The sequence below is a fragment of the Truncatella angustata genome (assembly GCF_020726525.1).
Source record: "Truncatella angustata strain MPI-SDFR-AT-0073 chromosome Unknown BKA67scaffold_1, whole genome shotgun sequence".
NCBI lineage: Eukaryota > Fungi > Ascomycota > Sordariomycetes > Amphisphaeriales > Sporocadaceae > Truncatella > Truncatella angustata.
In genome coordinates this window covers 7,377,036-7,398,982 of record NW_025763381.1, presented here as the reverse complement: position 1 = coordinate 7,398,982, position 21,947 = coordinate 7,377,036, and the positions used below count along the sequence as shown (strand labels likewise).

At 49.7% G+C, this 21,947-nt stretch overlaps 7 protein-coding genes across 7 annotated transcripts; 4 read left to right on the top strand and 3 right to left on the bottom strand.

The window, feature by feature from the left end:
- Positions 1-72: 72 nt before the first annotated feature.
- BKA67DRAFT_531228 (uncharacterized protein) lies at positions 73-2,472 on the top strand (the record flags this gene model as incomplete). The annotated part of the gene is made up of 2 exons (XM_046099354.1): positions 73-732; positions 787-2,472. The coding sequence occupies 2 exons, from the start codon at positions 73-75 to the stop codon at positions 2,470-2,472; spliced, it is 2,346 nt and encodes a 781-aa protein (XP_045965289.1).
- Positions 2,473-3,863: 1,391 nt separating this feature from the next.
- Positions 3,864-6,954, bottom strand: BKA67DRAFT_76698 (uncharacterized protein). The gene is made up of 2 exons (XM_046109423.1): positions 6,666-6,954; positions 3,864-6,612 (listed from the first exon to the last, which is right to left on the bottom strand). The coding sequence occupies exons 1-2, from the start codon at positions 6,843-6,845 to the stop codon at positions 4,021-4,023; spliced, it is 2,772 nt and encodes a 923-aa protein (XP_045965288.1). The 5' UTR covers positions 6,846-6,954; the 3' UTR covers positions 3,864-4,020.
- Positions 6,955-7,233: 279 nt separating this feature from the next.
- Positions 7,234-11,361, top strand: BKA67DRAFT_550334 (uncharacterized protein). Its single transcript, XM_046101649.1, has 7 exons — positions 7,234-7,531; positions 7,571-7,629; positions 7,669-7,758; positions 7,798-7,872; positions 7,903-8,125; positions 8,162-10,986; positions 11,049-11,361. The coding sequence occupies exons 1-7, from the start codon at positions 7,462-7,464 to the stop codon at positions 11,151-11,153; spliced, it is 3,447 nt and encodes a 1,148-aa protein (XP_045965287.1). The 5' UTR covers positions 7,234-7,461; the 3' UTR covers positions 11,154-11,361.
- Positions 11,362-12,027: 666 nt separating this feature from the next.
- Positions 12,028-13,314, top strand: BKA67DRAFT_642154 (uncharacterized protein). Its single transcript, XM_046105792.1, has 2 exons — positions 12,028-12,616; positions 12,877-13,314. The coding sequence occupies exons 1-2, from the start codon at positions 12,231-12,233 to the stop codon at positions 13,232-13,234; spliced, it is 744 nt and encodes a 247-aa protein (XP_045965286.1). The 5' UTR covers positions 12,028-12,230; the 3' UTR covers positions 13,235-13,314.
- Positions 13,315-13,373: 59 nt separating this feature from the next.
- On the bottom strand, positions 13,374-15,078 carry BKA67DRAFT_550330 (histidine acid phosphatase). Its single transcript, XM_046101648.1, has one exon. The coding sequence runs from the start codon at positions 14,915-14,917 to the stop codon at positions 13,487-13,489; it is 1,431 nt and encodes a 476-aa protein (XP_045965285.1). The 5' UTR covers positions 14,918-15,078; the 3' UTR covers positions 13,374-13,486.
- A 331-nt stretch (positions 15,079-15,409) lies between these two features.
- BKA67DRAFT_76623 (uncharacterized protein) lies at positions 15,410-17,599 on the bottom strand. The gene is made up of 3 exons (XM_046109421.1): positions 17,106-17,599; positions 16,689-17,050; positions 15,410-16,633 (listed from the first exon to the last, which is right to left on the bottom strand). The coding sequence occupies exons 1-3, from the start codon at positions 17,481-17,483 to the stop codon at positions 15,691-15,693; spliced, it is 1,683 nt and encodes a 560-aa protein (XP_045965284.1). The 5' UTR covers positions 17,484-17,599; the 3' UTR covers positions 15,410-15,690.
- On the top strand, positions 17,573-20,749 carry BKA67DRAFT_550318 (uncharacterized protein). The gene is made up of 7 exons (XM_046101647.1): positions 17,573-18,146; positions 18,194-18,890; positions 18,944-19,383; positions 19,435-19,708; positions 19,763-20,199; positions 20,308-20,421; positions 20,500-20,749. Exons 1-6 carry the CDS (start codon positions 17,717-17,719, stop codon positions 20,331-20,333), a joined length of 2,304 nt encoding a protein of 767 aa, XP_045965283.1. The 5' UTR covers positions 17,573-17,716; the 3' UTR covers positions 20,334-20,421; positions 20,500-20,749.
- Positions 20,750-21,947: the final 1,198 nt, after the last annotated feature.

Below are 21,947 nucleotides of genomic sequence, written 5' to 3'. Positions count from 1 at the left end.
AAAAAAAAAAGAAGGCCGCCTATACTGGTGTTTCGACAATTGTCTTGGGACCTTGTTCCCACCACATTCGTCATGACGACAAACAACGGCGCGCCACTTGCCACGCGCGCTTCGGCTGCTGATGTTGATGCCGTTGACACATTTGCCAAGCAACTGTACCGAAGAGCGCGCAATGCTGGTGTCGACTTCGCAGATGTCGCAACTACTGTTCGCGGGGTCCATACGGTGCTTAAGCACTTGAAAGTCGAGGTTGAAGATCCAGGCTCATTGCTCAATACCGACCAGAGCCCTGTCTACGCTAGGCAGCTGACCCCGATCCTCGAGGACTGCGACTTCACGTTGAAACAGCTTGCCACTATACTGGAGAAGTATGGAGCAAATAGCAGCGGAAGTGATGAGGAGGGCCGAAATGGTGGCTCGGACCAAAATCCTCTGGCAAGTCGTGAAAGAGACATGATTGCCCTGATCCGTACCAAGCTCGCGAACCAAAAACTCAATATCGACATGTTCCTTGATACTGTACAACTGCATAACCCGTCCAAGTCACACCCAGTGGTTGAAACGAGCAGCGCAAACCTCGAATCGATCAAGGACAAAGTAGATGCCATTGCCATGAGAATCACACAACGCAGGGAGTCGTCCATGAGTGAGAATGATGACGAGCTCTGGTTACAATTCCGGGACGAACTTGAAAAAGATGGTTTCTCCAAGGACGTTTTGAGGAATAATCAGGTAAGTTTATGTTCTCCATCGTGGCTGAGATCAGCAGTTGAGTAACAACAACAGGACGTGCTTCGAGCGTACATTCGACAGCTCGATGAACAGAGCGTAGCATTGGGGGGCAAAACGCCTACCGTGCGCGGGTTTCTCGAGGAGTATAAGTCCAGTGGGGATGTTCCACAGGTTACACCATATCCCATGGGCCCAGAGGAGCACTATAGTCCCAAGGAAGTACTCCCAACGGCAGATAACGAAAAGTCCTTCCCAACCATGAGAGCGGAGCGTCTTCATCCAGACCACTATCCACCGTACCCGTCAAGTCTGCCGAAACAGACTACTGAGCTGTCTTATGAACCTCACTCGGATGATGAAACTGACAGCAATTCCATGGCGTTGGTTATATCAACACGTGATATCATGGCTTCCGACAAAAAGCAGGCGGATCTTACTTACGCCATGGACAATATGCACCTTCTGCCACCCCCTGGATACGGGCCAAATTACTCGCACGAGTCAAACTTTTCGTCATCTCCCCATCATCGTTACTTAGAGGCTCCACCGAATGCTGGTCTATTGACTTCTCCCAGTCTTCCTCCAGTTGACGAGTACGGATTGTCACCTCGGTTTGTTCCTTCGTTCCCACCACCACCATACGGAGCTTCACCACCCCCAACTTTGCATTCAAGTTCTATACCAGTACCGGCTGTACCAGGCGCAAACCCACTTGGGCAAAGTCGACCGCAACGTCCTGCGCGTCTCGCCCCGGATTCCCATGGACGAGATATCCCGCTTGATGCACAGTGGACGCGAATCAAGCGGTCTCTGATCTCTCCTGTAGTGCTCGAAGAAGCTGGTGTGAGATATGAAGCACGACCAGAATTCGTCGCCATTCTGGGAGTGTTTACGAAGGATCAAGTCGCCGAATTTGCGCGCCGAAGCGCTGAGGTCAGGAGGAATCGACAGGAACAATTGAGGAGAAATCGTCGTGACGAGAAGGATCGTTATAACCCTGGCAAGTACATAAACCACGACGTCGCCCAAAAGACAAACGAGCAGAACGATTACGGTCGAGGCCGTGCCAACAGCGAGTTCTCGTCTTCATCAACAGATCTTTGCGACTCGTCAGATGACGACTCCTACGATGACCCGCCGCATCAACGCTCACAAGGTTCCTCTCATCCTGACGATAAGAGTGATGGCCACGACGACGAAAAAGGCACCAAGGTCTACCCCTTTATCGTGCCACCACCTGAAAAGGACGACAACCACAGTCCTTCGGCTACAGTAATGCCAAAGCCTATCCTAAAGAACAAAAATGACGACCCGCATGTTCGGTTTGATCCGGAGCCGAAAGTGCTGTCTACGGCCTCGCCCCGCTCGGTCCCCCGACACGCAGAACGATCAGAGAGGCGGCATCGAACGGGATCAGAGCGTGAACGTCACGTTCCTAGGAGTTACGATGACAGAGAAGATCGTCACCGTGATCGGGAGCGCGATGAACATCGCAGACACCATCGCCATCACGATGGCAGCCATCGTCGAGATCGGGATCGAGACGATCAGTCGAGAAGGCGACAAAGAGATGATTCTCGTCGTGACCGCGACCGAGATCGGTATAGGGATGATACCGATAGGAGCGAGGATCGTGCTGTCAAAAAACGAGTCCGTGGAGAGACACTTCGTGCAGTTGGCATAGGTGGCGCCGCGGCAAGTCTTCTGAGCGTTCTTACCGAGGCTGCTGCTGGGTTCTAAACAAATTCATGTTGCTGTATTTACAGAAAGTCTATTGTAAGATGTGTACGAATTTGTATTCATGTGGTGATGGTAGGCTGAGCCTAGCCACCTTCATTTCATGTTCTCGAGACTACAGGCGCTCAAGTTGGAGGGCAGCGCCGGTGTCACGGCCAGGCATCATGTTGTATTTGATCACGACTACTTCAAAGCCTTGTATAGCTTGTCATGTTTCTTGGTTGGATAGTTTCGTATTTCTCTTTTTTCTTTACCATGCTGCCAAGCATGGGTGGTCATGTATTATGTGCTCTTACATAGGGAGGAGTTCGATACCCAGGGGATGCCAGAGGTTGGCCGACGCAATACACATTGTTTCAGTGCGGTATTCTTATATGGTTTTCTTATTTCGTAATAATTCGTAACATTGCATCTGCTTCATATATTTCAAATGCTGATCAGAACCTATCCATTCATTTGACGCAGTATTCAGCCAATCAGCTTAGTTGCAGTACAGACTAACTACTGTCAATATTTGCCAAGTAACTAGCCCCTGATACGACTGGTATCTGAGTGAAAACCTAGTCCGATAAACATGGCCTGGGGTGAGCTTGGTAATAACATGTACGCACTTCGTTGAACTTAGAAAGGTTGACCTCAGACTAGTCGAGGTCAAAAACCCCCTTCACCGCGACTGGGGCAAATAATCGATTGAGAACGAAATGAATCAGGCATCAATGTTGGAGGAGCAAATGGGCATACCCCGCACTCACTCATCGGGGTGGGACTTTTGGATTACACTGTTTGGAAAAACAGAGCCTCATATTTCATCACAAGTGTGTCGATCATCTTTTCTTGTCAACCTAAGTTAGCTCCGTCGTGCTTCCGAGAGTGGGTGTGGTGTATGAGTTTGGGGGGAGAAGAGACTAACTTGGAGCGATGATTAGAAAGACGGTCAAAGAAGAGTACCGCTGGTGGTACATGTGAGCTACATAAAAATGTAAGGGACCAAGAAAAAACAAAAACACCAGATCGGTATGTCTTTTTGGATTATTGTTGTTGTTATCGCTGTTGTTGCTGGACGGACTTCCCCCCGATGTAACCTTGGTTCCACGCTTTCTACCACAAGTACTAACCGAACTTCTAGAAAATCCTAAGCGTGCTTCTAGAAAATCACAAGCGTGCTGACGTTGGGGAGGGAAAGGAACTGCCGGAACACTGGACTTGGGGTTTCCGTTCGGCTCAGCTGAAAGATGCATGAGAGCTTCGGTGGCTGATTTAGTCCACCGTGATGCGATGCGGCTTAAAGTGGTTTCCCCAATTCTGCTGCGTTATTGGACGGGACGACTTCACTGCCTGCTGACCGCACCCTCTACGCCTGTAGTCTTTCTGCGAGGCATACAGAGCAAAGCTAAACTGACAAGCTGGTTCTCTTCACTTCACGTGTTTTCTTCTTCTCTTCTTCTCGAGATCTGTGAATTCCATTTGCCAATTGGCATGTGATGCATTTCCCCCTATTTCTCCAAACTATCATGTCAAACCTTCATGCATGTTGGGTAGTATGAGGCTAAATTAGATGGCGATTCTCTCTAACGAGTATGCGCCCACCTGCTGGCTCCGTAGGTGACCCTGCTCACGCATGCTTCGCTGGACAATCTCACCACCGCTTACGACCTTGGTCTTCTCTACGCGTCCCTTCACCTTGAGTCCTAGCGGCAGTGCCTCGAAGCCCGGCTCCTTCACCTGGAGGCTGATAGGCTTCGCTAGATCGAACTTCTGCTGCTTGTTGGCCTCCTTCTGTGCGGCTTCACAGTACCTCACCGCCTCACCGACGATGCCCCTGAGATAGACCGCCTCTTCCAGTCCTTCTAGAGCTGCAGATACTTCCAGCTTGAGAGAGGCGATGACATCGCCCACTTCACCTCCAGATATGATGGCGGTTGCGTCACCAAGAAGCCAGCCGCCGGGGCCAATGGCGTCCACACATCTGCTCAATAGATCGGAAATGAGCTTGATGATAGCGTCGGGCGGCGGGTGCAGGTCGGCGTTTTCGTCGTAGAGTGTGTTATCTTCCACATAGCGAGAGGTCCAGGCACCGCTGTACAGCTCGATGCGCAGCTGCAGGATCAGATCCATGATTTCCTTCGGTTTAAGGGTTGCCTTCAATGCTTTGATCATAGACGAAGCCGGGCAATTGCCCAGCTTGGCAAACGCCACGCTGAGGCCCTCCTCGCGAATACCAGAGTTGCCAGTTAAGATTGACTCTGCCTTGAGGACCTCCTCCTCGAGAATGTCCAGTTCCATACCAATATCCTCGTTCTCTGCTGCTCCTTCCGAAGCACCGTTGGTCAGCAGTTTAGGAGCCTCCTGGTTCTGATCGCGACTAGCGTCCAGGCTTCCCATGATGCTTCGAACAGCAAAGAGAAGCTCGACTGACCCAAGAGCTGTGGCTCTGACGTAGCACGTCATAAGCTCGGAAGTAGAGTCAAGGTCAGACAAGCGAGCTACCAGTTCGTCGGCTAATGTGTGATCCACATTCTTAACTTCAGCAAGCTCTTCCCGCAGCGCGGATTTGACATTGGAAATTGACAGATGACCTGCGGCTGCGAGATAGCTTACAACGTTGGTGTTCGGTAGAACATAGAGAAGACGAGGCGACGAGGCAGTGCCTGCGTTTGCGTCCTCCCATTGGAATGCCCTGCTAATGGCGTAGACGACCCATCGCCTGTCTGCTCGAGGGAACTTTGCCTTGTCCTTGGGCCAGACCCATTCAGGGGGCGACAGTGTAGTTTGCCCGTCTGCAGATTCCACCCCGTTTGCTAGCTCTGAGCTCTTGATTTGGAGACCGAATTTCTCGGCCAGCAGAGCTTCAAATTCGTAGGTGGCATTAGAATCAAGGAACGAGTCAGCTCTTTGCACATCCTTGGTCCAGCTCTCTAGGTAATCACCAAGCACAGATCCAGGCAGGTAATTAGAGAAGGTAGAAGAACCTGCGACGCGTTTCCGGGGTTCGGTAGACAAGCGCTTCGTCTCTGATATGCCGCGGCCGATCGAGTCGATGAGCAGTCCTTCTGCCCGGCGCTTTGTTCGGGACTTGGGCGCCTCGAGTTGAATAGCCATCAATTGCGGCCCACTGATACCAATTGCCAATTCCAACTTTGAAAAGTATGCAACAAGTGAAACTGTTTGGGTTTTGGACGTGTCAAACTCGGACTGGTTGTCTGACTCGACCGCTGCGTAACTTTGAACGGAGCGAAATTGAGGATTGTAGACGCTCAAAACGTTCTGGGCAGAAGCTAGTACAGATGTCTTTGAGAGCCTCAGAAACGAAGTTGCAATCTCAAGGTCCATCTGCGAACTAACTCGAGGAATGCTCGTGGTTAGATCATGCACAGTGAGAGTGCCATCAGCTAGTTCAGTAAGACTTCCAGAGCGAATGTCGAGGTGATATTGTGGCTTAGCCGATGCCGAAGCGACCGAAGCCGTGACAGGCACAACGTGAAGCTGAACGAGACCTTTGCTAGATTGAGCTGTACTCTGAGACTGGGGTATGGGGCCCAATATGTGCAAGTGTCGAATGCGGCGACCATCAGAGGTAATGCTAGACACGGCTAGCAAGATGTCTGGATCCACGCCAGTTCGAAGCAGGTTGGCAAGTGCGTTGAGTGCATCCTGGTTCCCTTTGAATAGGCCATCGATCACTTCAGAAGCTCGCGCAGATACGCACGTCTCAACAAGGAAGTCTGACTTGGAACCATATGCAAGATCCTGGTGAAGGATGGCTGAGGTCGTCTTCCACTTCTGTTGGAGGCTCTCGCTGTCAAGGCCAATGATTTCTCCGTCTTCTTGTACCACCAACAGGTCATCATCAGCGACGGGGCTTAGAAGATCTGCTTTGACGGGTTCATTCAGCCGCGCAGTCAAGTAGACGACCTTGTTCTTGGACGACAGAGAGAAGTTTGTAGTGGTGGATGTCGTCTTGCCAGAAGCCTCGACGATGTCCTTGAACAAGGTGATTTTCGAGACAGGATCGCTGGTAGCTATGTAGGTGTACCTCGCGATGTTCCTGCTATTGGGTATCCTCCGACGCAGCGAACAAGGTGGACAGGCAAAGGAGGATTGGGGAGGGATTGGGTATGAGGTGACCAGTCTGGCGGATGATACCTGGTCGTAGTTAGCAATAGCACCAGCGGTTCGAAAGGCAAGCATCAGCGTACATTGTAGATATTGACTGCTTCACCGTCGACTCCAACTGTTATCTCGGAGCGCTTGCGCTTCCGCGTGCCCTCAGCGGTGCCGTATACTTGACCAACAACATAGCGGCCAGTTGTTGGATCCAAAGGTCTGGGTAAGGTCGTGAGCACATATGGCTTTTGGACATGGAAGTTGGAAGCCATGGTGGAGGATAAAGTGGTTTGCTATGGGTTCGTGATGTATCCCACCACTTTCCACTGTCTGCTGAGTTCAGTCAACTTTTTTCGAGCTTCAGGAAAAAAATCGGTCGGTGAAATCCCAATCCAAGCACCGGCTGGTGGGGCTACTTACTTTGTCTGTCTCCGTCCAATTGGTGATAGCCCACAGAGGACCCCCCGTAGTGACGGGGGCCCGTGCACCCAGCCAGTAAGTACTCTGGTAGTGCCACTAGTCAAGTACCATGTAGCCAGCTACTATGCACTCGGTTAGACTAGTCAGTCTAACTAGGTTAGGTTAATTGAATGGGCGGGCAGTCGCGGTTTGGTTTCAATGACGGGTCGCGACTTACAAGTCAAGACGCGCCTGCCATTGTGCAGGGTCGTGCACTTCTCAAGAACTTGCCATCTATTCTATGTCTGTCAGGTGAATTCCATATCAAGGAGACCAATCTTGGGCCAACTCCTCTCTCCGTCTCAATCGCATTCTTGAGCTCTGTCAATCATACTCACAATCTCACTTGTTGCGGATTCTGACATCCTCATGGCGACATTGAACCCAGCACTCTCTTCATAGACCTTGGGTTGGGCATAGCGGTGCATCATGGGCGGAGACGGCGATGCAGTCGCCGATGCGAAAAAGATACACCCATTCTTCTCAGCCCCAAAGACCAGTACCACCAACCCCCCCGAACCTCAGGCGACGCGCCCAGTCACTCCCGATCCCTCATGTAGCCCAAGCTCCGACAGGATAGCCGAGAAGCTCGACACGGTATTTACAACTACAGTCGACGAAACCGAACCGGTGCAGGGTAGGAGGAAGCGACGCAAGACCGACTCTGATGCAGAGATCAAGCAGCCGGCCAAACGGGGTCGTCCGAGAGGAAAGCCAACGGCAAGGGTATCCACTGGTAGCAGCATTGTCAATCACTTTGGACAGAAGGAACATGTCCCTCCAGCCGATGCAAACGGAGGCAATGGGTCATGTAATCCCGTTGAGCAAGCCGAAGACGCAGTAGCGGGTCATAACCATGCTGCAGCACAGCATCCTCTGGCTCAGGCAGCTACACCGGTCCTGGATTCTAAGCAGGCACCCACACAGAACAACGATCAGCAAATACAAGATGCAAAGCCTAAAAGGATACTGAAATTCAACCCAAAAACTGGTACCATAGGTTCTCCACCAAACCCCAAGACACAGGCCATAGACGAAGTGGTGGCCAGCAATAAAACAGCCACCAGGCTGAGAAGAACCAAAAAAACAGCCAGTCAAATCATATATATCCATTATGGCAACGACGAAGAGGCACGGTCCCGCATCGCCGACAAGATTGAAGAAATTCTGAGTGGTATACGTTATATCTCGGCTAGAAGCAAACATTCAAACGCCTCACAGTCAACGACACAGCAGTCCACCCCACCAGCTTCAAGCCAGGAGACGCCCAAGAAGCGTGCATCGAGGAATACGAACACTCCCAAGAAGGCTAAAGTCGCTCATCCGTTCTTCACAGGCAAGCCAAAGACTGTGCCCGCCGCCGCCGTAGACATGAAGGACAAATCAAAGTCACCAGTCAAGCGGCAGTCCATTTTCACCACGACACCCTGTTCACCGAGGCAAATTCGTCGGCAACCCAGCAAGTTCAACCTTCCACAATTTGGCATGAGATCAGGCGGTTTCAAATTTCCCGGCGCTCAGCATGCAGCATGGCCGCCAGAAGGAATGGTGCATGTCCATGGTGACGAGCGCGATGAGAACCCCACAAAACATCATGAGACTCCCTGGGCGCTGCGGAATCATAGAAAAGCAAAGGGGCGTCAGATTGAATTTCCCAGAAACGAATCAGTCATGGCCTTAGCCGAACAACAGCTTTGTCTTGATGATTTGACAAATGAGTTGAAAGCTATCGATACTGAGGATTTTCTGCCCACTCCTTCAATGTTACGGGTTCCTGATCGCCAATTCGAGAGTGGGAGACGGCTCCAGGCCAGGGTTGCACCAGAGCTTCGCACTTGGACTCCAAATGATGAGACCAAAATCCACCCTGCCGTCCTCGGTGGCTTCAACTCACTAGCAACGACATTGCCCGCATTTGATCGATCGACCTGCGAAAGTGCGTCTTGGACACAAAAATATAGCCCTGTTCGAGCAGATCAGGTTCTCCAAGGCGGTAAAGAGGCTGAGCTTCTTCGCGACTGGCTTCAGACCCTGAAAGTTCAAAGTGTCGACACGGGGACATCAGATTATACCATCAATCCCAAATCAGCTCCCATCAAAAAGAAGAAACGGAAGAAGCTGGACAATTTCGTTGTTTCAAGTGACGAAGAAGGAAACCTTATAGATGAGATTTCGGAGGATGAGTCTGCTTGGCTACCCGCTAGCGAACAAAGCACTTCGAAGAAAACTGTCATGCGAAGTAGATCTTCCAAAGACGCACGATTTACCAATGCCGTCCTCATCAGTGGTCCTCACGGATGTGGTAAGTCAGCAACAGTATACGCCATCGCCAAAGAACTTGACTTCGATATTTTCGAGATCAGCCCGGGCTCGCGCAGAAATGGCAAAGACATCATCGACAAGATCGGCGACATGACTAGAAATCATCAGGTATCGCACAAACAAGAAATCCTAAGACCTGACGATGTCATCAATGAGGAAGATGTAGCTCGTGATATCCAATCAGGGAAGCAGGGAATGATGACAGCTTTCTTTAAACCCAAGGCAGAGGCAAAGGCTAAAGCTATCCAGCAACCGCTTGTCAAGGAGCCCGAAAAGACGATAACTAACAAGCCCTCGAAGAAGTTGTCCAGCAAATCACAGAAGCAGTCTCTCATCTTGCTTGAAGAGGTCGATATTCTTTACGAGGAGGACAAGCAGTTCTGGACAACCGTCGTCGGGCTTATGGCGCAGTCCAAGCGACCATTCATCATGACTTGTAACAACGAGAAACTGGTACCCTTTCAGAGCTTGAACTTGCATGGGATTTTCCGTTTTAGTCCCGCACCAAAAAACGTCGCTGTCGACCATCTACTTCTCATTGCAGCTAACGAAGGTCACGCTTTGAAGCGGGATGCCGTCGAATCCCTTTACGAGTCTCGCAATTATGACCTCCGAGCTTCCATCACAGAGCTTAATTACTGGTGCCAGATCGGAGTTGGTGATCCGAAAGGAGGTTTTGGGTGGTTTTATCCCAGATGGCCCAAAGGATCTGATCTCGATACGCAAGGAGACAGGATTCGAGTTGTCAGTTCTGATACCTACCTAGAAGGTATGGGCTGGCTTGGTCGAGACGCCATCAGCAATTCTACTACATCTAGTATTGATGAAGAGATCATTCGACAAGCATGGGAGAACTGGTCGCTCGATACTGGAGACTGCGAGTTACCAGCGAGAGAACAAGACCAAACTGAGATTGCACGTTTCGCACGGCAGTCACGCAAAGATCGACTTGCTTTACTTGGTGCTACCGACACATTCTACGATTCTCTAAGTATGGCAGACGTTGCTTCTCACGGAGCGTATTCCTCCCTGGATCAGATTCCCCTGGACCCTACACTCCCAGCCTTGACAAGCAAAGTCAAGGAAGACTCAATCATTGGCCTGCAGTATCTTGAAGCGCAAACACTTACACGCTATGACACCACGAACTTCAATGTTGCCACAAGTATTAGAAGCTTGTCTCACTCAAGCATTTCCCAAACACATCCTACGCTATTTGTTGATCACGGCCCGCTTGACGATGCCAAAGCCTCACGAAAGATCCGGAAGAGTTTCACCAGATCTTCGCCTCTCTCATATGCAATCACAAGGTACGATTACTGCCTAGCTTTTGATCCCATCGCCGCCTCTGAGAAGGCAGTTGTCTATGCTTCTGGTCATCTCGATCCTTCCGTCTTCGATCGCACCATGAACATGATCACCTTGGACATCGCTCCTTTCGTGCGAAGCATCGTGGCCCACGATCAGCGGCTCCAAGCCGATCGCCTTCTCCGCAGCAACCTTCTCAGCGAAGGTGGCAAACCCACGAAGCGAATGCGTTCGACCCGGAGCGCCCTTTCTGCATTAGAAGGTGGCGCACGAGCCAGTACCCGAAGAGAAAAGTACTTCTCAGCTGACCTCAATCCTCATCTGGTAATGCGGACTGGTGGAAAGGGATGGGATATATTGGCATCTGACGTAGGGGGGACACGCAGCGCAGGGAGGTGAGTCCTCAATTCTCGGCTACCAGTGACGAGGGCATGAGTGTCACGCCAAGTCAAGGAGTTGTGAATTACGGGGGCGGTTTGATTGGTGAATAGCGTTGTACATAGGCATCCGCATACCACATGGCGTTGGGCTGCATGGCCCTGGACTGCACGGCACATGGCTAGATTTCAGAGCACATAGTTATGTTGGTTCATCAGGACTACGACTCGAATACACCGCATTCCAGACAAAGCATTTTTACATTTCCCTGCAGATGTGTATAACGACCAATAAGTTTCACTGCTTAAATCCCTTTAGGAGCCTTTTGAACCGCTTACGCTTGGTTCTAACTTCTGTCGTTCTCCAGCTTCCTTCCCGCAAATCCACATTCGCTCCCGCTTGTGGTTGTCTTCGAATACTTCTTGTGAGAAATGCAAATTGTACTCGGTGGTCAAGCGCGTCAAGATTGCCTCAATCTCGAAGAGTAGGACAAGAGCTTGTTTAATTGGCTCCTCCCGTTTGGAAAGTCCAACTTCTAACATTGCAAACATTTGAGCTAGGACCAGGAATCTTCGGTGAAAAGTTCTTAGCCGGTGATGTCTCCTTCTTGACAATACTCTCACAGTTGGGATAGCATAGGCTTTGCCTGGGAGAGGATGGAAGACGGCAGATGGTGGACGACTGGTGGCTATGGTCTTATCGTCTGACTCGGAGCTATTAGTATCCTGAGGTGGCAAAGGAAAAATGCATAGGACTGTATTTTTGTCCAGCGAAGGGCAAATCGACCGATGGATTGATTCCTTGCTATGACTTGGACACACTGGGGGAGAAATGTACTACTGCTAAATCCTAAGATCAAGTATTACCATTTTCTTTTTTATCGGTCAATACACTTGAGGCATATATAAGACAATTGCAGCATCAGCGCTGCCCCGGTAACACCTTCGGAACGCTCATCATGGGGGGGTTTATTTTTTATTTTTTTTTAACAAATGTACGGGGAAGAGTGGGTGTTTAAAAAAATTTCGAAGAATATTTTGAGCGAGCTGCTCCAATCAATCTCTTAATAAGCTTCTGAATGCTCATCTATTGAGCCCTGTGTGTGCAATATGCTTCCTGAAATCGATAGGTTCATATTTCATACATACTTACTCCGCCGCTTCCACTGAGATTCATCATGCAGTGGTAATATGTTAGCGTCCACAAATCCTAGGCCTTGGACCTGGCCCAAGATGCCAAACCCAGTTCCACCTGGCAACCCTTGGGCCAACCTGCCGCCAGAAGCGGTTCTTTGTGCTATCTCTGGTAGCTTTGTCTGTGGCTTCCTCTTCTTAGGTCATCGTATTGGGGGTCTCTCATCAGACATGCTCTCGTCCTCGTTATCGGTGGTTCTGTCTTCATTGCCTGAATCTTCCTCATCGGAGCTCGTGACCTGTGTTGTACTCTCACCGAGTCCCGAATCCAGATGTGCACAAGGTCTGTTTGGAGTCTTTGTTATTCCCCTGTTCGTGCATCTGCTAGCAGATGCTTGGCCAGCCGTTCTGATATGCGACGTCGCCGCATCAGGCTCCAGACGGTCAGTGTCCATCCTGTCAGATGATACGTCGCTTTCGGACGGCTCCACTAGATCCCCAATGTTTCTACCTAGCGGAGTGTTCAGGTGTATGTCCTGCCACCTTGATACGGCTACAAGCGTCTCTTTTGCGCTCTGGGTACAGATAACGAACAGCCCCGGCGATAACCCACTCTTGCCGGGTGGGTGTGAATCACGACGTCTGATGTGACATCCATTCTTTGTCCACTGGCGAGTAGCTGCTCCGCAGCCATGTAGTGCAGCAACGGTTTGCCCTCCGGGGACTTGTTGATCAGCAACGGGTTCGTAAACGGCGTCACTGGATACGAGATCTCGAAATCAGGACAGGGCATCATGTGCGCATGCCCATGGCCTACCATGATGTTGCTTAGCGACGGATCAGATCTGACCTGTATCGTGCTGCCACGGTCGAAACGAAATAGCACGATGGATCGGGACAGTCTCTGTACGAGGCGAACCGCCGAAGCTGTTTGGATGAGATCGTCGGGGCTGTTACTCATCAGGAGTATTTGCACGGATGCTTATTCTCGCGGCGTCATCACGGATCGCTCAACCTTGGAAGCAGGTCGAACGAAGCTCAACAATTCCGGGAACGAGTAGGCAGCGTCTTTGTTTACTGTTCATTCTCTGGCCAGAGGGGCCCAATGCTGGATCCGTGGCGGCGCATAAAGAGTTGCAGGCCAAACGCAGCAGGTAACAAAGAAAAGTTTCTACGTACTAAACAGAGCCCTGTTTGTGGATTGAAAGACACCAAGCACCAGGGACGTTTTCACTGCAATCAAGTCATAACTGGAGAGTCTTTGGAGTATCATAATCATTTGGGTATTAAACATTAAATATCGTGATTCATAATTAGGCGAAAGCTTGGTAACGCTTTCCGACCACAGTCCCGTTTCCAACACTAGAATCAGTGTATATTGTGAGTGTGTCGGTGGTGTTATCATAGTCAGTGCCGCATGCCTCGGAGAAGCCGCTGAACAAGTCGACCCGCTCCTGAACATAGCTCTCAAATCCACTTCGAGAGCAGGAAGTGCCGGGACCATCAACGCAGTTGGTCAATGGTTGAGGAGCGCTGTTCACGAGCACGCGGTAGTACTCACCATCTTCGTATCCGTAGCTGCCTGTGCAGTTGAACCGCTCGATAGCCAAGTTGCTGAGGAAAGGCAAGACGTGCGAGCTCTTCCAGGCACGGCGGTAGTTGATGCGGTCAAGGGGCATTGTGGCGTTGATCTCGGACTCGGTGCCACCGAACTCGGAGTTGTTGAAGAGACCCATAGCGACGAAAACCATTGGCGGTAGCTCACGGTGTGTGAAACTGACGTAGAGATCCTGGGCGTCTGCGTCCTCGCTCATCAGAAGGTTGGCTGTCGCGTTGAACCACGGCAGACCAGCGTATCCAGCAACCTCGTTGCCGTAGCCGACGTTGTAGTGGTAGCGGACGTCTTCGGTGTATTCCCAAGCCAACCAATCATCAGGCGTAAATAAGTCGAGGTCGCAGAAAGGTGAGCTGCCACGGATGACAGACTCGTAACCACACAACTCCATCATACCATAGACGTCGTTGGTTGTGAAGTTGAACTCCGGGGCCGCATCATTGAAGCGGGCGATGAGGGGCTTCGTAAAGATCTTCTGGTAAACTTCAGACTCGTCGCTGCCAGCTGAAGAGGAGTATGCCGGGCAGGCTTTGTAAGGCGTCAAGCTGTCGGCGCCAGACTCCTCAGACTCATAAATGCTGACGACGTTGATGGTGTTGTCGTCTTGTTCTAAGCCACGAACAAGAGCTTGTGCGGATTTGTAGGTGCGTTCCGCGGACGAAGTGTACACACGCTCTGGGAGGCGGAAATTGGGATAGCGGAAAGACAAGTCCACACCCAGTTCTGTAGCCTCAAGTTTACCAACTCGGGTCAAAATCTCGGCTTCCGACTCCGAGATAGGTGGTGACCATTTCGCCAAGAAGTTCAAGCTGGGAATCTTCGACCAATCGATGGCTGTGTTGTTCTGCAACTTGGAGATGAAAGGCTCGATATACTCCTCATAGTCGTAATCGTTGGCGAAGATGGCGGCGTGGCGGGAGAGATAGGCGGCGCGAACGGCCGAGCAACCCTGCGGAGCATCAGGGGAAGTTGGTGGATCTTGAGGCTCAAAGTAAGGAGCAATACCAGCCAGATGTTCAAGCGGGTTGAAGTTGTAAGTAGAGTACAAAGACGCTGCTGACGATCGTGCAGCGAATGGCAGTATGCTCAACAAGAGCTTACGGCTCACGGAGGGACGACTAGAAGGCATGATGGGCTATATCACGGCAGATCGTATCACTGGCTTGAACAAGTTGCACTCTAGAAACTCCCAACAAGGGGAGGAAAGCTCTTATAGCCCATCCCCAACTAAGTGCCTTGCAATGTTTACTTTACGTACTATGTAGTTGTAATGCGACCGGCTTGTGTCTGGTACGGGGTGAGGCCATGCATATGGCGATCGTTTGTCAATTGAAATTAACCTTGGCGTCATTGACCCAAGCGTCTTCCCGCTAAAAATCAAGCTGTCGTCGTTGAACCGGCTCATTCCGTTGCTTGGTTCGCATGGGAAAGAAGCTTGTCAAGCTGGTGTCTCTCCACACGGCACTTGGCATGCTCTGTTCCTGATCGTCATAACGTCATCGTGGACTCTTTGGGCGCCTCGAACCAATATTCGATGGATATCTCCTCATGCCGTGGCAGAACTGTCAATGGACATTTTTGACCACCCGGATGTACGGCACGGGGTAAGAGGGTAACATTGGTTCCTGTCACAACATCGGCTAGCAGCTTTGATGGCCTGCCGACTTTGCTTAGTCTAGACTAGTCTGGACTAGTCACTACAATTACTGTATTCCCCGAAATGCTCTACAGTAGGCTGTCATTTTCCCACACTCATGGTACTGTAGTCCAGTTTCTGTTGCCATTGAAGAAGTCCTGAAAAAAAAGGCCCCTGCTGGTTATATGCTACAACCGTGCAGGCCTATAGTAGAGTAACGTATGAGTGCGACACCTTATTCTCTAACCTTATTCCCTCAGCCTAGTCTAACCCTCCAGCGTCCGAACTAAGCTTTCGAGCTCGCACACCACATCTCGATAGACCGCATTCTGCAGCTCCGGCTGCGCGAGATCTTTTCCAAAACCAAAGTCGCAGTCCATGCATCTCTGTGCAATCTTTTGATATCTTGGGCCAAGACGTGAATCATGCCCTGCAAGGTCGGCTATCCTGCGTACATCTGCAATGTCATCCGGCTTCAATGAGTTCCACTGTCCGATTTGCAGTAGGGCTACACCAAGACTATGCATGGTCAGGTTGCGGATTCCACACTCCCGTTGGGCTTGCACCAGTACATTGGCATCCGTCATTACAGAGTCAAGTCGCTGATGCAAAAGCTCGTTCGTAATATGAAGGGTCTCGAGACTCGTGGCCAAGCACTCGTCAGTCTGGAAATATGACAAATCCCGGAGGGTCCAGAGTGGCTGTAGCCATGGTGTAGAATGGAGTCGTAGTACGCTCCGGGCCAGTCTGAGGGCAATAGACACTTGTTGAGGCACTGAGATTGCACGTTCCACGGGCAGTTCGAAGATGCGATCCAGTTGGGCTGGCTCACTTAACATGTTTTTGACGATGCATTCTCCCCGATCGTGGACAGGGGAAAGTTGGTGTCGGATATGGTCAGGCGCGTCGAAGTAGCCTATATGATGCGCCTGTGAGCAAATTTGAGTGCACATGTCCCGAGTGGAACATAGATTAAGCCCAACTTCCTCGGAAACATGCGGCTCGGTCGCTGAGGTCAGGGTGGTCGAAGCTGTTCCGGCTTCCTCTCCATGGCGAGCCAAGTCGGAGCATTCGCCCACAAATCGGACCCTTCTCGTCTTCTTCGGTCGCTCTTCGGAGCAAGTGACCCTTCCGCTCGATATCCCGCTCGGGATTGAGACGTGTAGCAAATGGAGACTTCTGGAGTGGACGATCAACTCTAGCAGATTGCTTCATGAACTCATTAGCACAGTCAGCTTAGCTCGGCTAGGTTTTGTCAACTTACTCTCGGGGTTGCTTGCCCGAACTTGTGCAGTACATTACCACAATACGGAGACTATCTTCTGTCCTCGATTCCAAAAGAAGTCGAACTTCATGACTTACGTGATGTGGTCGCAAGCAGGACCAAAATGCCTGTAGAGCGTCATAAAAGGATTTGGAGTTTTGTGCAACTCTACGATAAGATATCGGGAGGTCTCTTGGCCGCTTCCCGCACACTCTTTCTGGCAGATTTTGGAGTTTTCCTGCTGTTTTCCTTATTCTTTTGAGATCGGAGATCGCCTCTTTCAAGTCGCTCAGAGAAGTCTCATATTTTGACTTGTTGACCATCATATCAAATGCTTGTCTCAGATTCTCAGAAGATAGTATCTTTGGGAGGTCTTGGTTCAGCGTCATTCTATCGCACGCCAACGAGTTGACATACCTGAAGATCCCGTTCATCCCCATTATTGAGCGAATCATTTAAAGAGGCAATATGATCACGTATCTCACACATGGTCTCTCCGTAACTTCTGTATTTCCTCCTTAGGTATGTTCGGAATCCTTCTTCGAGAGTAGCTGAAGTCCACCGCTCATCGTTCACATCCTCTACCATTGCCTCAGCATCTTTTCGATCAAGGATCTCCTGAAGCAACAGTTGGCATTCGTCGAAGAAAATGTCTGTCTGCGCAGAGAATCGCTTCCGGAGACGTTTGATTTCGCGACCGTAACGATAAAAAGTCTTTAGCCGCTTTCGCACTGTGTTTATACCTTTGATAGCCACCAGGCAAATTGGAACCACAGCTAGTGCAAGTTCAGCCATTGAGACAGCGGCGGAGGTTTAGAAATTCGATGCCATGCAAATTCTGAAGTGTTAGTTTACATGGTTTACGTTGCTGGGAATGGAGTTATGATGATTGAGAACTTTCATGCAAATTAGTGGCTGTGTAAGGTGTGAGGCATCCAGTAAGGCTCCCGATATGCATGACACGTCACTTGGTGTTCAGTCACGCGCCCTCGGGGCCAAAGAGGACGAGGCTTGAATACTTGTTATAGATGCCGCAATACTTTAAGTTTTCTAATTCTCAAGTAACTCACACTATTCATAGTAGGCCAAATCGCTACTGCGTTATTGAAAGTATGAGTGCGTTTGGTTCACATGGCTCACTGCCGCTCCAACCTGATCTCATCACTCGGCGGCAGCAAACAATCATCCATGACCCCGATAAAGCGCCTTCTGTGGTCGCTCAGCTATATCAAAACTGTTCCGGGCTCTTCGGTGATATGCTCGTACTACTCCGCTCAGATCTAATCACGAATAATTCGATACTCATGACTTTGGATCGCAGTCACAGCTATTTAGTCCTCTGGGGAGATGGTTATGGAGTCGCGGACGAAAAGTTTGAAGAGGCTCTGGGCCGATCTCGCAGAGCCCGAGCATCTACACTCCGATATCTAGTCAGTATTTGCAAGACACTGACAGGACGTGGGTACCATATAAGTAAAGTCCTGCCCCGTTATTGACTTTCGCAGGTCTTTACCCAAGCTTGGCCAAGATCCAACAAGCACATATTACTATAAAAGTTGAGGAACTTGCCGCGACCACAGAAAAGGTCAAGCATCTCATTCAACAGGACGGTCGACACGATTCTGATAGCGATACTGACAGCGATGATTGTTCTGACGCTGGATCATTAGATTGGGATGACTTGGCAGAAGACCTCAATACTGATACCCAATGCCTGTTAGACCTAGGGTCAAGGTTCAGCGAAGAAACTGTCGGCCACGTACTTCCGGGTCGAGCAGTCACTCCGAATCTCTTGGGCCCGTGGAGCCCATCCGGGATCTTTACTGACCAAATACAACGGAGCTACCCATCGTGTGATACTGGGCTGTCTGAGCGCCTAGCGCAGGCGAACCAGTCCCGGCTACTCAGGTGGCGGCAAGCAATAGGGTCAGCTGTCAAGATCAACATAGTATCCAGTACAAATGATCGGTCCGAAAAGGGTGCTACCAATACGTTTAAAGATGCTGGACTTGGCACATCTCTCCCTCTAGGCCAGTCACCCACAGCAATGAGCCCATATGCTGGGACCTTGGTGTCATATTTTGGAGGAGGAGCCGGTCCTATCAGAGCTCCACTCCTTCCGAAAGGCGCAACCGACGGGTTACCATTTACCTGTATCAGCTGTGGCCAAACGGTACGATTCACTAATACATCTGCATGGAAGTGAGTATCCCCGGTTACCCATCTAGGTTTCGTACAGCTTACAGCTCTTCTAGAAAACATCTTTTCTCAGATCTCCAGCCATACATATGCCTTGATAATGAGTGTTCGTCGAATGTGGCATCGTTTTCAACTAAAGCAGCATGGCAAACCCATTTTGAACTTGAACATAATCCTTCTTCTATTTGGTCTATCATCAAATGTCCCATCTGCCAGCAGCAAATCCAAGGCGACAAGCTGCACTGCACAAGTCATCTTGCCAGACATATGGAGGATATCGCTCTTATGGTGTTACCGCCTACTATTGCAGAATCCGAAGGTGGCAGCGATGCGGGATCTGAAATTGAATTTCAGCAAGAGAACACGAACACGGCCTTTGGGGACAGGACTGATACTCAGTCCTCCTCGTCGCAGACGGCTCTATCGGACGTCAATGCTGCTGAGGCTCATAAGATTGTCGAAAACGAAAAGCTATTTATAGATAATTCTTGGCTTGGTAAGCAAGACCTCTTCCTTTTTGACCAGACAGCTAATATCTTGGTTGAAGTTCATAACCGTATGTCCAGTCAGTCAGACAAAACTACATTGAATCTTAAAGTGGACCTTATCGGCGAAGGTTCAAAGAAGAAGATCGAAACGACCGTGAACAACATTAGTCAAGATACCAAGGCAATGCTACCAGAAGGACGCGAGCCCTCAAATCCGGAAGACATTCAACAGCCAGGGGGCCACTACGTCTACCAACCTGGATCAGAACTGATAGCAAATGCTGTTGACACACACTCTGCTTATGTTCCCCGAGCATGTATCTGTTGCCAGAAGTGAGAAACTCTATTTACAAATAGCCATTCAATGAGGATTGACTTGCGATATAGGTGTACGGGAGAGAAACTACTCAAGAAACCTACGGTACGAACAATGGACATGCCACATGATCCAGCGAAGAGTTTGCTCTGCAACACTCTATACATCAATCACATGCCTGTGAATGTACATGAGGACCTCCTCAAACAAATATTTTCCAACCAGCCAGGATACAAGCGTCTCTGTTACAGAGCAAAACAGGATGGGCCCATGTGTTTTATTGAGTTCGAAAATGTGCAGTCTGCAACCAGTGCGCTTGACGAGCTCGATGGGCGCCCTTGGACTAATGGTATTGATGGTCGTATCAATTTGGGCTATTCTAAGAACTCACTCGGCGTTCGTCTTGAAAATCCGACTTCGACACTTATGCAAACATCTGCTAAGACGGTACTCCCGCCCCTCGAAGGCAGACACGAAAGATGTACGACGTGCCAAAAGACAGATTGTCGTGAGTGTGGAATTTTCTTGGGCTCGTTGGATTCTTTACCGGAACCCCCTACAGTTGTTTGAATTCACTATGTATATCCAGGAAAAACGTGCTGATTGCTGTTCTCAGTGCCACAACATCAGGCCATACTGTAAGAAGTGCACCAATTGAGGTCGGGTCTGCGAGTGGGATCAAGCAGACAGCACCCAGAACCTCAAATAATTCCTACAGCCAGAAGCAGAAGTATGTCGAAGCGGTGCCACCGAATATTCTCGCAAAGAACTCTGGCGATATATGTCCGGGTGACTAACGTATGCAAAGCGAAGGTGTTCGTTCGTAAGCTGATCAGGTGTTGGGCGGCAATAGTGGAGTTGCTTTTGATGCACCCCACCAAGTGCTATTGTAGCAGCGAGTGCGTGTGACGCTATGAGTCGCGAAATGGAACGGTTTCATATGGGACGTGTGAGCTTGAAATCAGCTTCTATTACGAAATAAAGCCGATTTGATGTGATAAATGGTAGGCACTTCTACTTAATATTTACTTCAGTAATAGTAAAATGGATCTCTACAGGCTGTAAAGCTCGTAAAAAGCCTTGAGTGAATTTTTTTTTTACAAAATCTGAAATGTTTATATGAACTCAACCGGCGTCCATCATATCCTGGCTAAATTGTCAAGGATATCACGGGGTTCCTTGTTGGGAGGTATTCATCAAACCCACGCAGGAATTGAATACCATTTTCTTGCGCAGGTGTCTATGTATGGTACGTTGTTGATGAATATACAGTCTTCTACCTCTAACTGAGATGATCCTTTAGAGAGGGAGGGCAACTACCACCCGGCATGGTTTCAACATGTGACAAATAGGGCTGCCATTATATGTGCATGTATATATTATAGGTGAAGTTCTCATATAGCGAAATTACGGTAAACATCTCAAAGTCCTTATCAAGATTCACGCTCATCAAGCATACATATCTTCTGGATTTTTGAAATAATTCCACGGTTTGCTCTAATAGAAACGAGGTGGTAACTCCGGCTCACGTTGGGGTGATACGTTTGCAGCCTAACAGCCATGCTTCACACCAACTAGCGGCGGGCGCACTCATATTGTTCGCCACACGTAGTGGACTTTGAGATGGCTGTATTCAATAAATGCCTTGTACGAACACCTTGGCTTGGCTGCTAGGCACGACAAGTACGCGTGTTTGTATTGTCTGATCAGCGCAACGCGAGCTGTAGATCACGATCCTCACATCATACTCTCAGTAAATACGTGAACTGCAATCCAGCTCATCGAAGTGACGGTCCTGCCTCAAAGGTCCCATCTGTCAGCACTATTTAGAAACAAGATTCCGTCATAGTTTGGTATAGTGGTCCACAATGTCGAAAATTCGACCAAACTATTCTAGTTATATGTTTCATATGCCTTCTAAGTCAGCGACAATTATCTACAGTATACATGTTTTGGGCACGAAAAGACATAGTTCAGTCTTGGCGCAGGCAGGACTGCTTGATATCTTGGTGCCGACCTTCAGTTAGCGGTGCGAGTCTAAGTGATCACAAATCAAGACGTAGAGCAAGGCTTCCGATTCTGTAGGTAATACCAAGGCGGACCCTTCATACCGGTCTGCTTCTTATCAGGACATTACTAAACGGGAGTGATGAAAGGTATATCACCAATTGGACACGCACTAGAAGACCCTACCCCGTCTGGCAGAAGGACTTCTCTCGACGTGATGGGAAACAAGACGGTGACAGGTCCCAGTGC

Excerpts from the sequence above, each read along its gene's own strand:
- BKA67DRAFT_642154 (XM_046105792.1), top strand. The coding sequence starts at position 12,231 with ATGTTAGCGTCCACAAATCCTAGGCCTTGGACCTGGCCCAAGATGCCA. Across the intron at positions 12,617-12,876 it reads GCCGCATCAGGCTCCAGACG|CAACGGTTTGCCCTCCGGGG; the intron begins GTCAGTGTCCAT and ends CATGTAGTGCAG.
- BKA67DRAFT_76698 (XM_046109423.1), bottom strand. The coding sequence starts at position 6,845 with ATGGCTTCCAACTTCCATGTCCAAAAGCCATATGTGCTCACGACCTTA. Across the intron at positions 6,613-6,665 it reads AAGCAGTCAATATCTACAAT|GTATCATCCGCCAGACTGGT; the intron begins GTACGCTGATGC and ends AACTACGACCAG.
- BKA67DRAFT_550334 (XM_046101649.1), top strand. The coding sequence starts at position 7,462 with ATGGGCGGAGACGGCGATGCAGTCGCCGATGCGAAAAAGATACACCCA. Across the intron at positions 7,759-7,797 it reads GAGGAAAGCCAACGGCAAGG|AAGGAACATGTCCCTCCAGC; the intron begins GTATCCACTGGT and ends CACTTTGGACAG. Across the intron at positions 10,987-11,048 it reads CTGACCTCAATCCTCATCTG|CGCAGGGAGGTGAGTCCTCA; the intron begins GTAATGCGGACT and ends GGGGACACGCAG.
- BKA67DRAFT_550318 (XM_046101647.1), top strand. The coding sequence starts at position 17,717 with ATGCCGCAATACTTTAAGTTTTCTAATTCTCAAGTAACTCACACTATT. Across the intron at positions 18,891-18,943 it reads ACTAATACATCTGCATGGAA|AAAACATCTTTTCTCAGATC; the intron begins GTGAGTATCCCC and ends CAGCTCTTCTAG. Across the intron at positions 20,200-20,307 it reads GTGCCAAAAGACAGATTGTC|TGCCACAACATCAGGCCATA; the intron begins GTGAGTGTGGAA and ends TGCTGTTCTCAG.
- BKA67DRAFT_76623 (XM_046109421.1), bottom strand. The coding sequence starts at position 17,483 with ATGGCTGAACTTGCACTAGCTGTGGTTCCAATTTGCCTGGTGGCTATC. Across the intron at positions 17,051-17,105 it reads GGGATGAACGGGATCTTCAG|ATACTATCTTCTGAGAATCT; the intron begins GTATGTCAACTC and ends GACCTCCCAAAG. Across the intron at positions 16,634-16,688 it reads TCGGGCAAGCAACCCCGAGA|CAATCTGCTAGAGTTGATCG; the intron begins GTAAGTTGACAA and ends GAGTTCATGAAG.
- BKA67DRAFT_550330 (XM_046101648.1), bottom strand. The coding sequence starts at position 14,917 with ATGCCTTCTAGTCGTCCCTCCGTGAGCCGTAAGCTCTTGTTGAGCATA.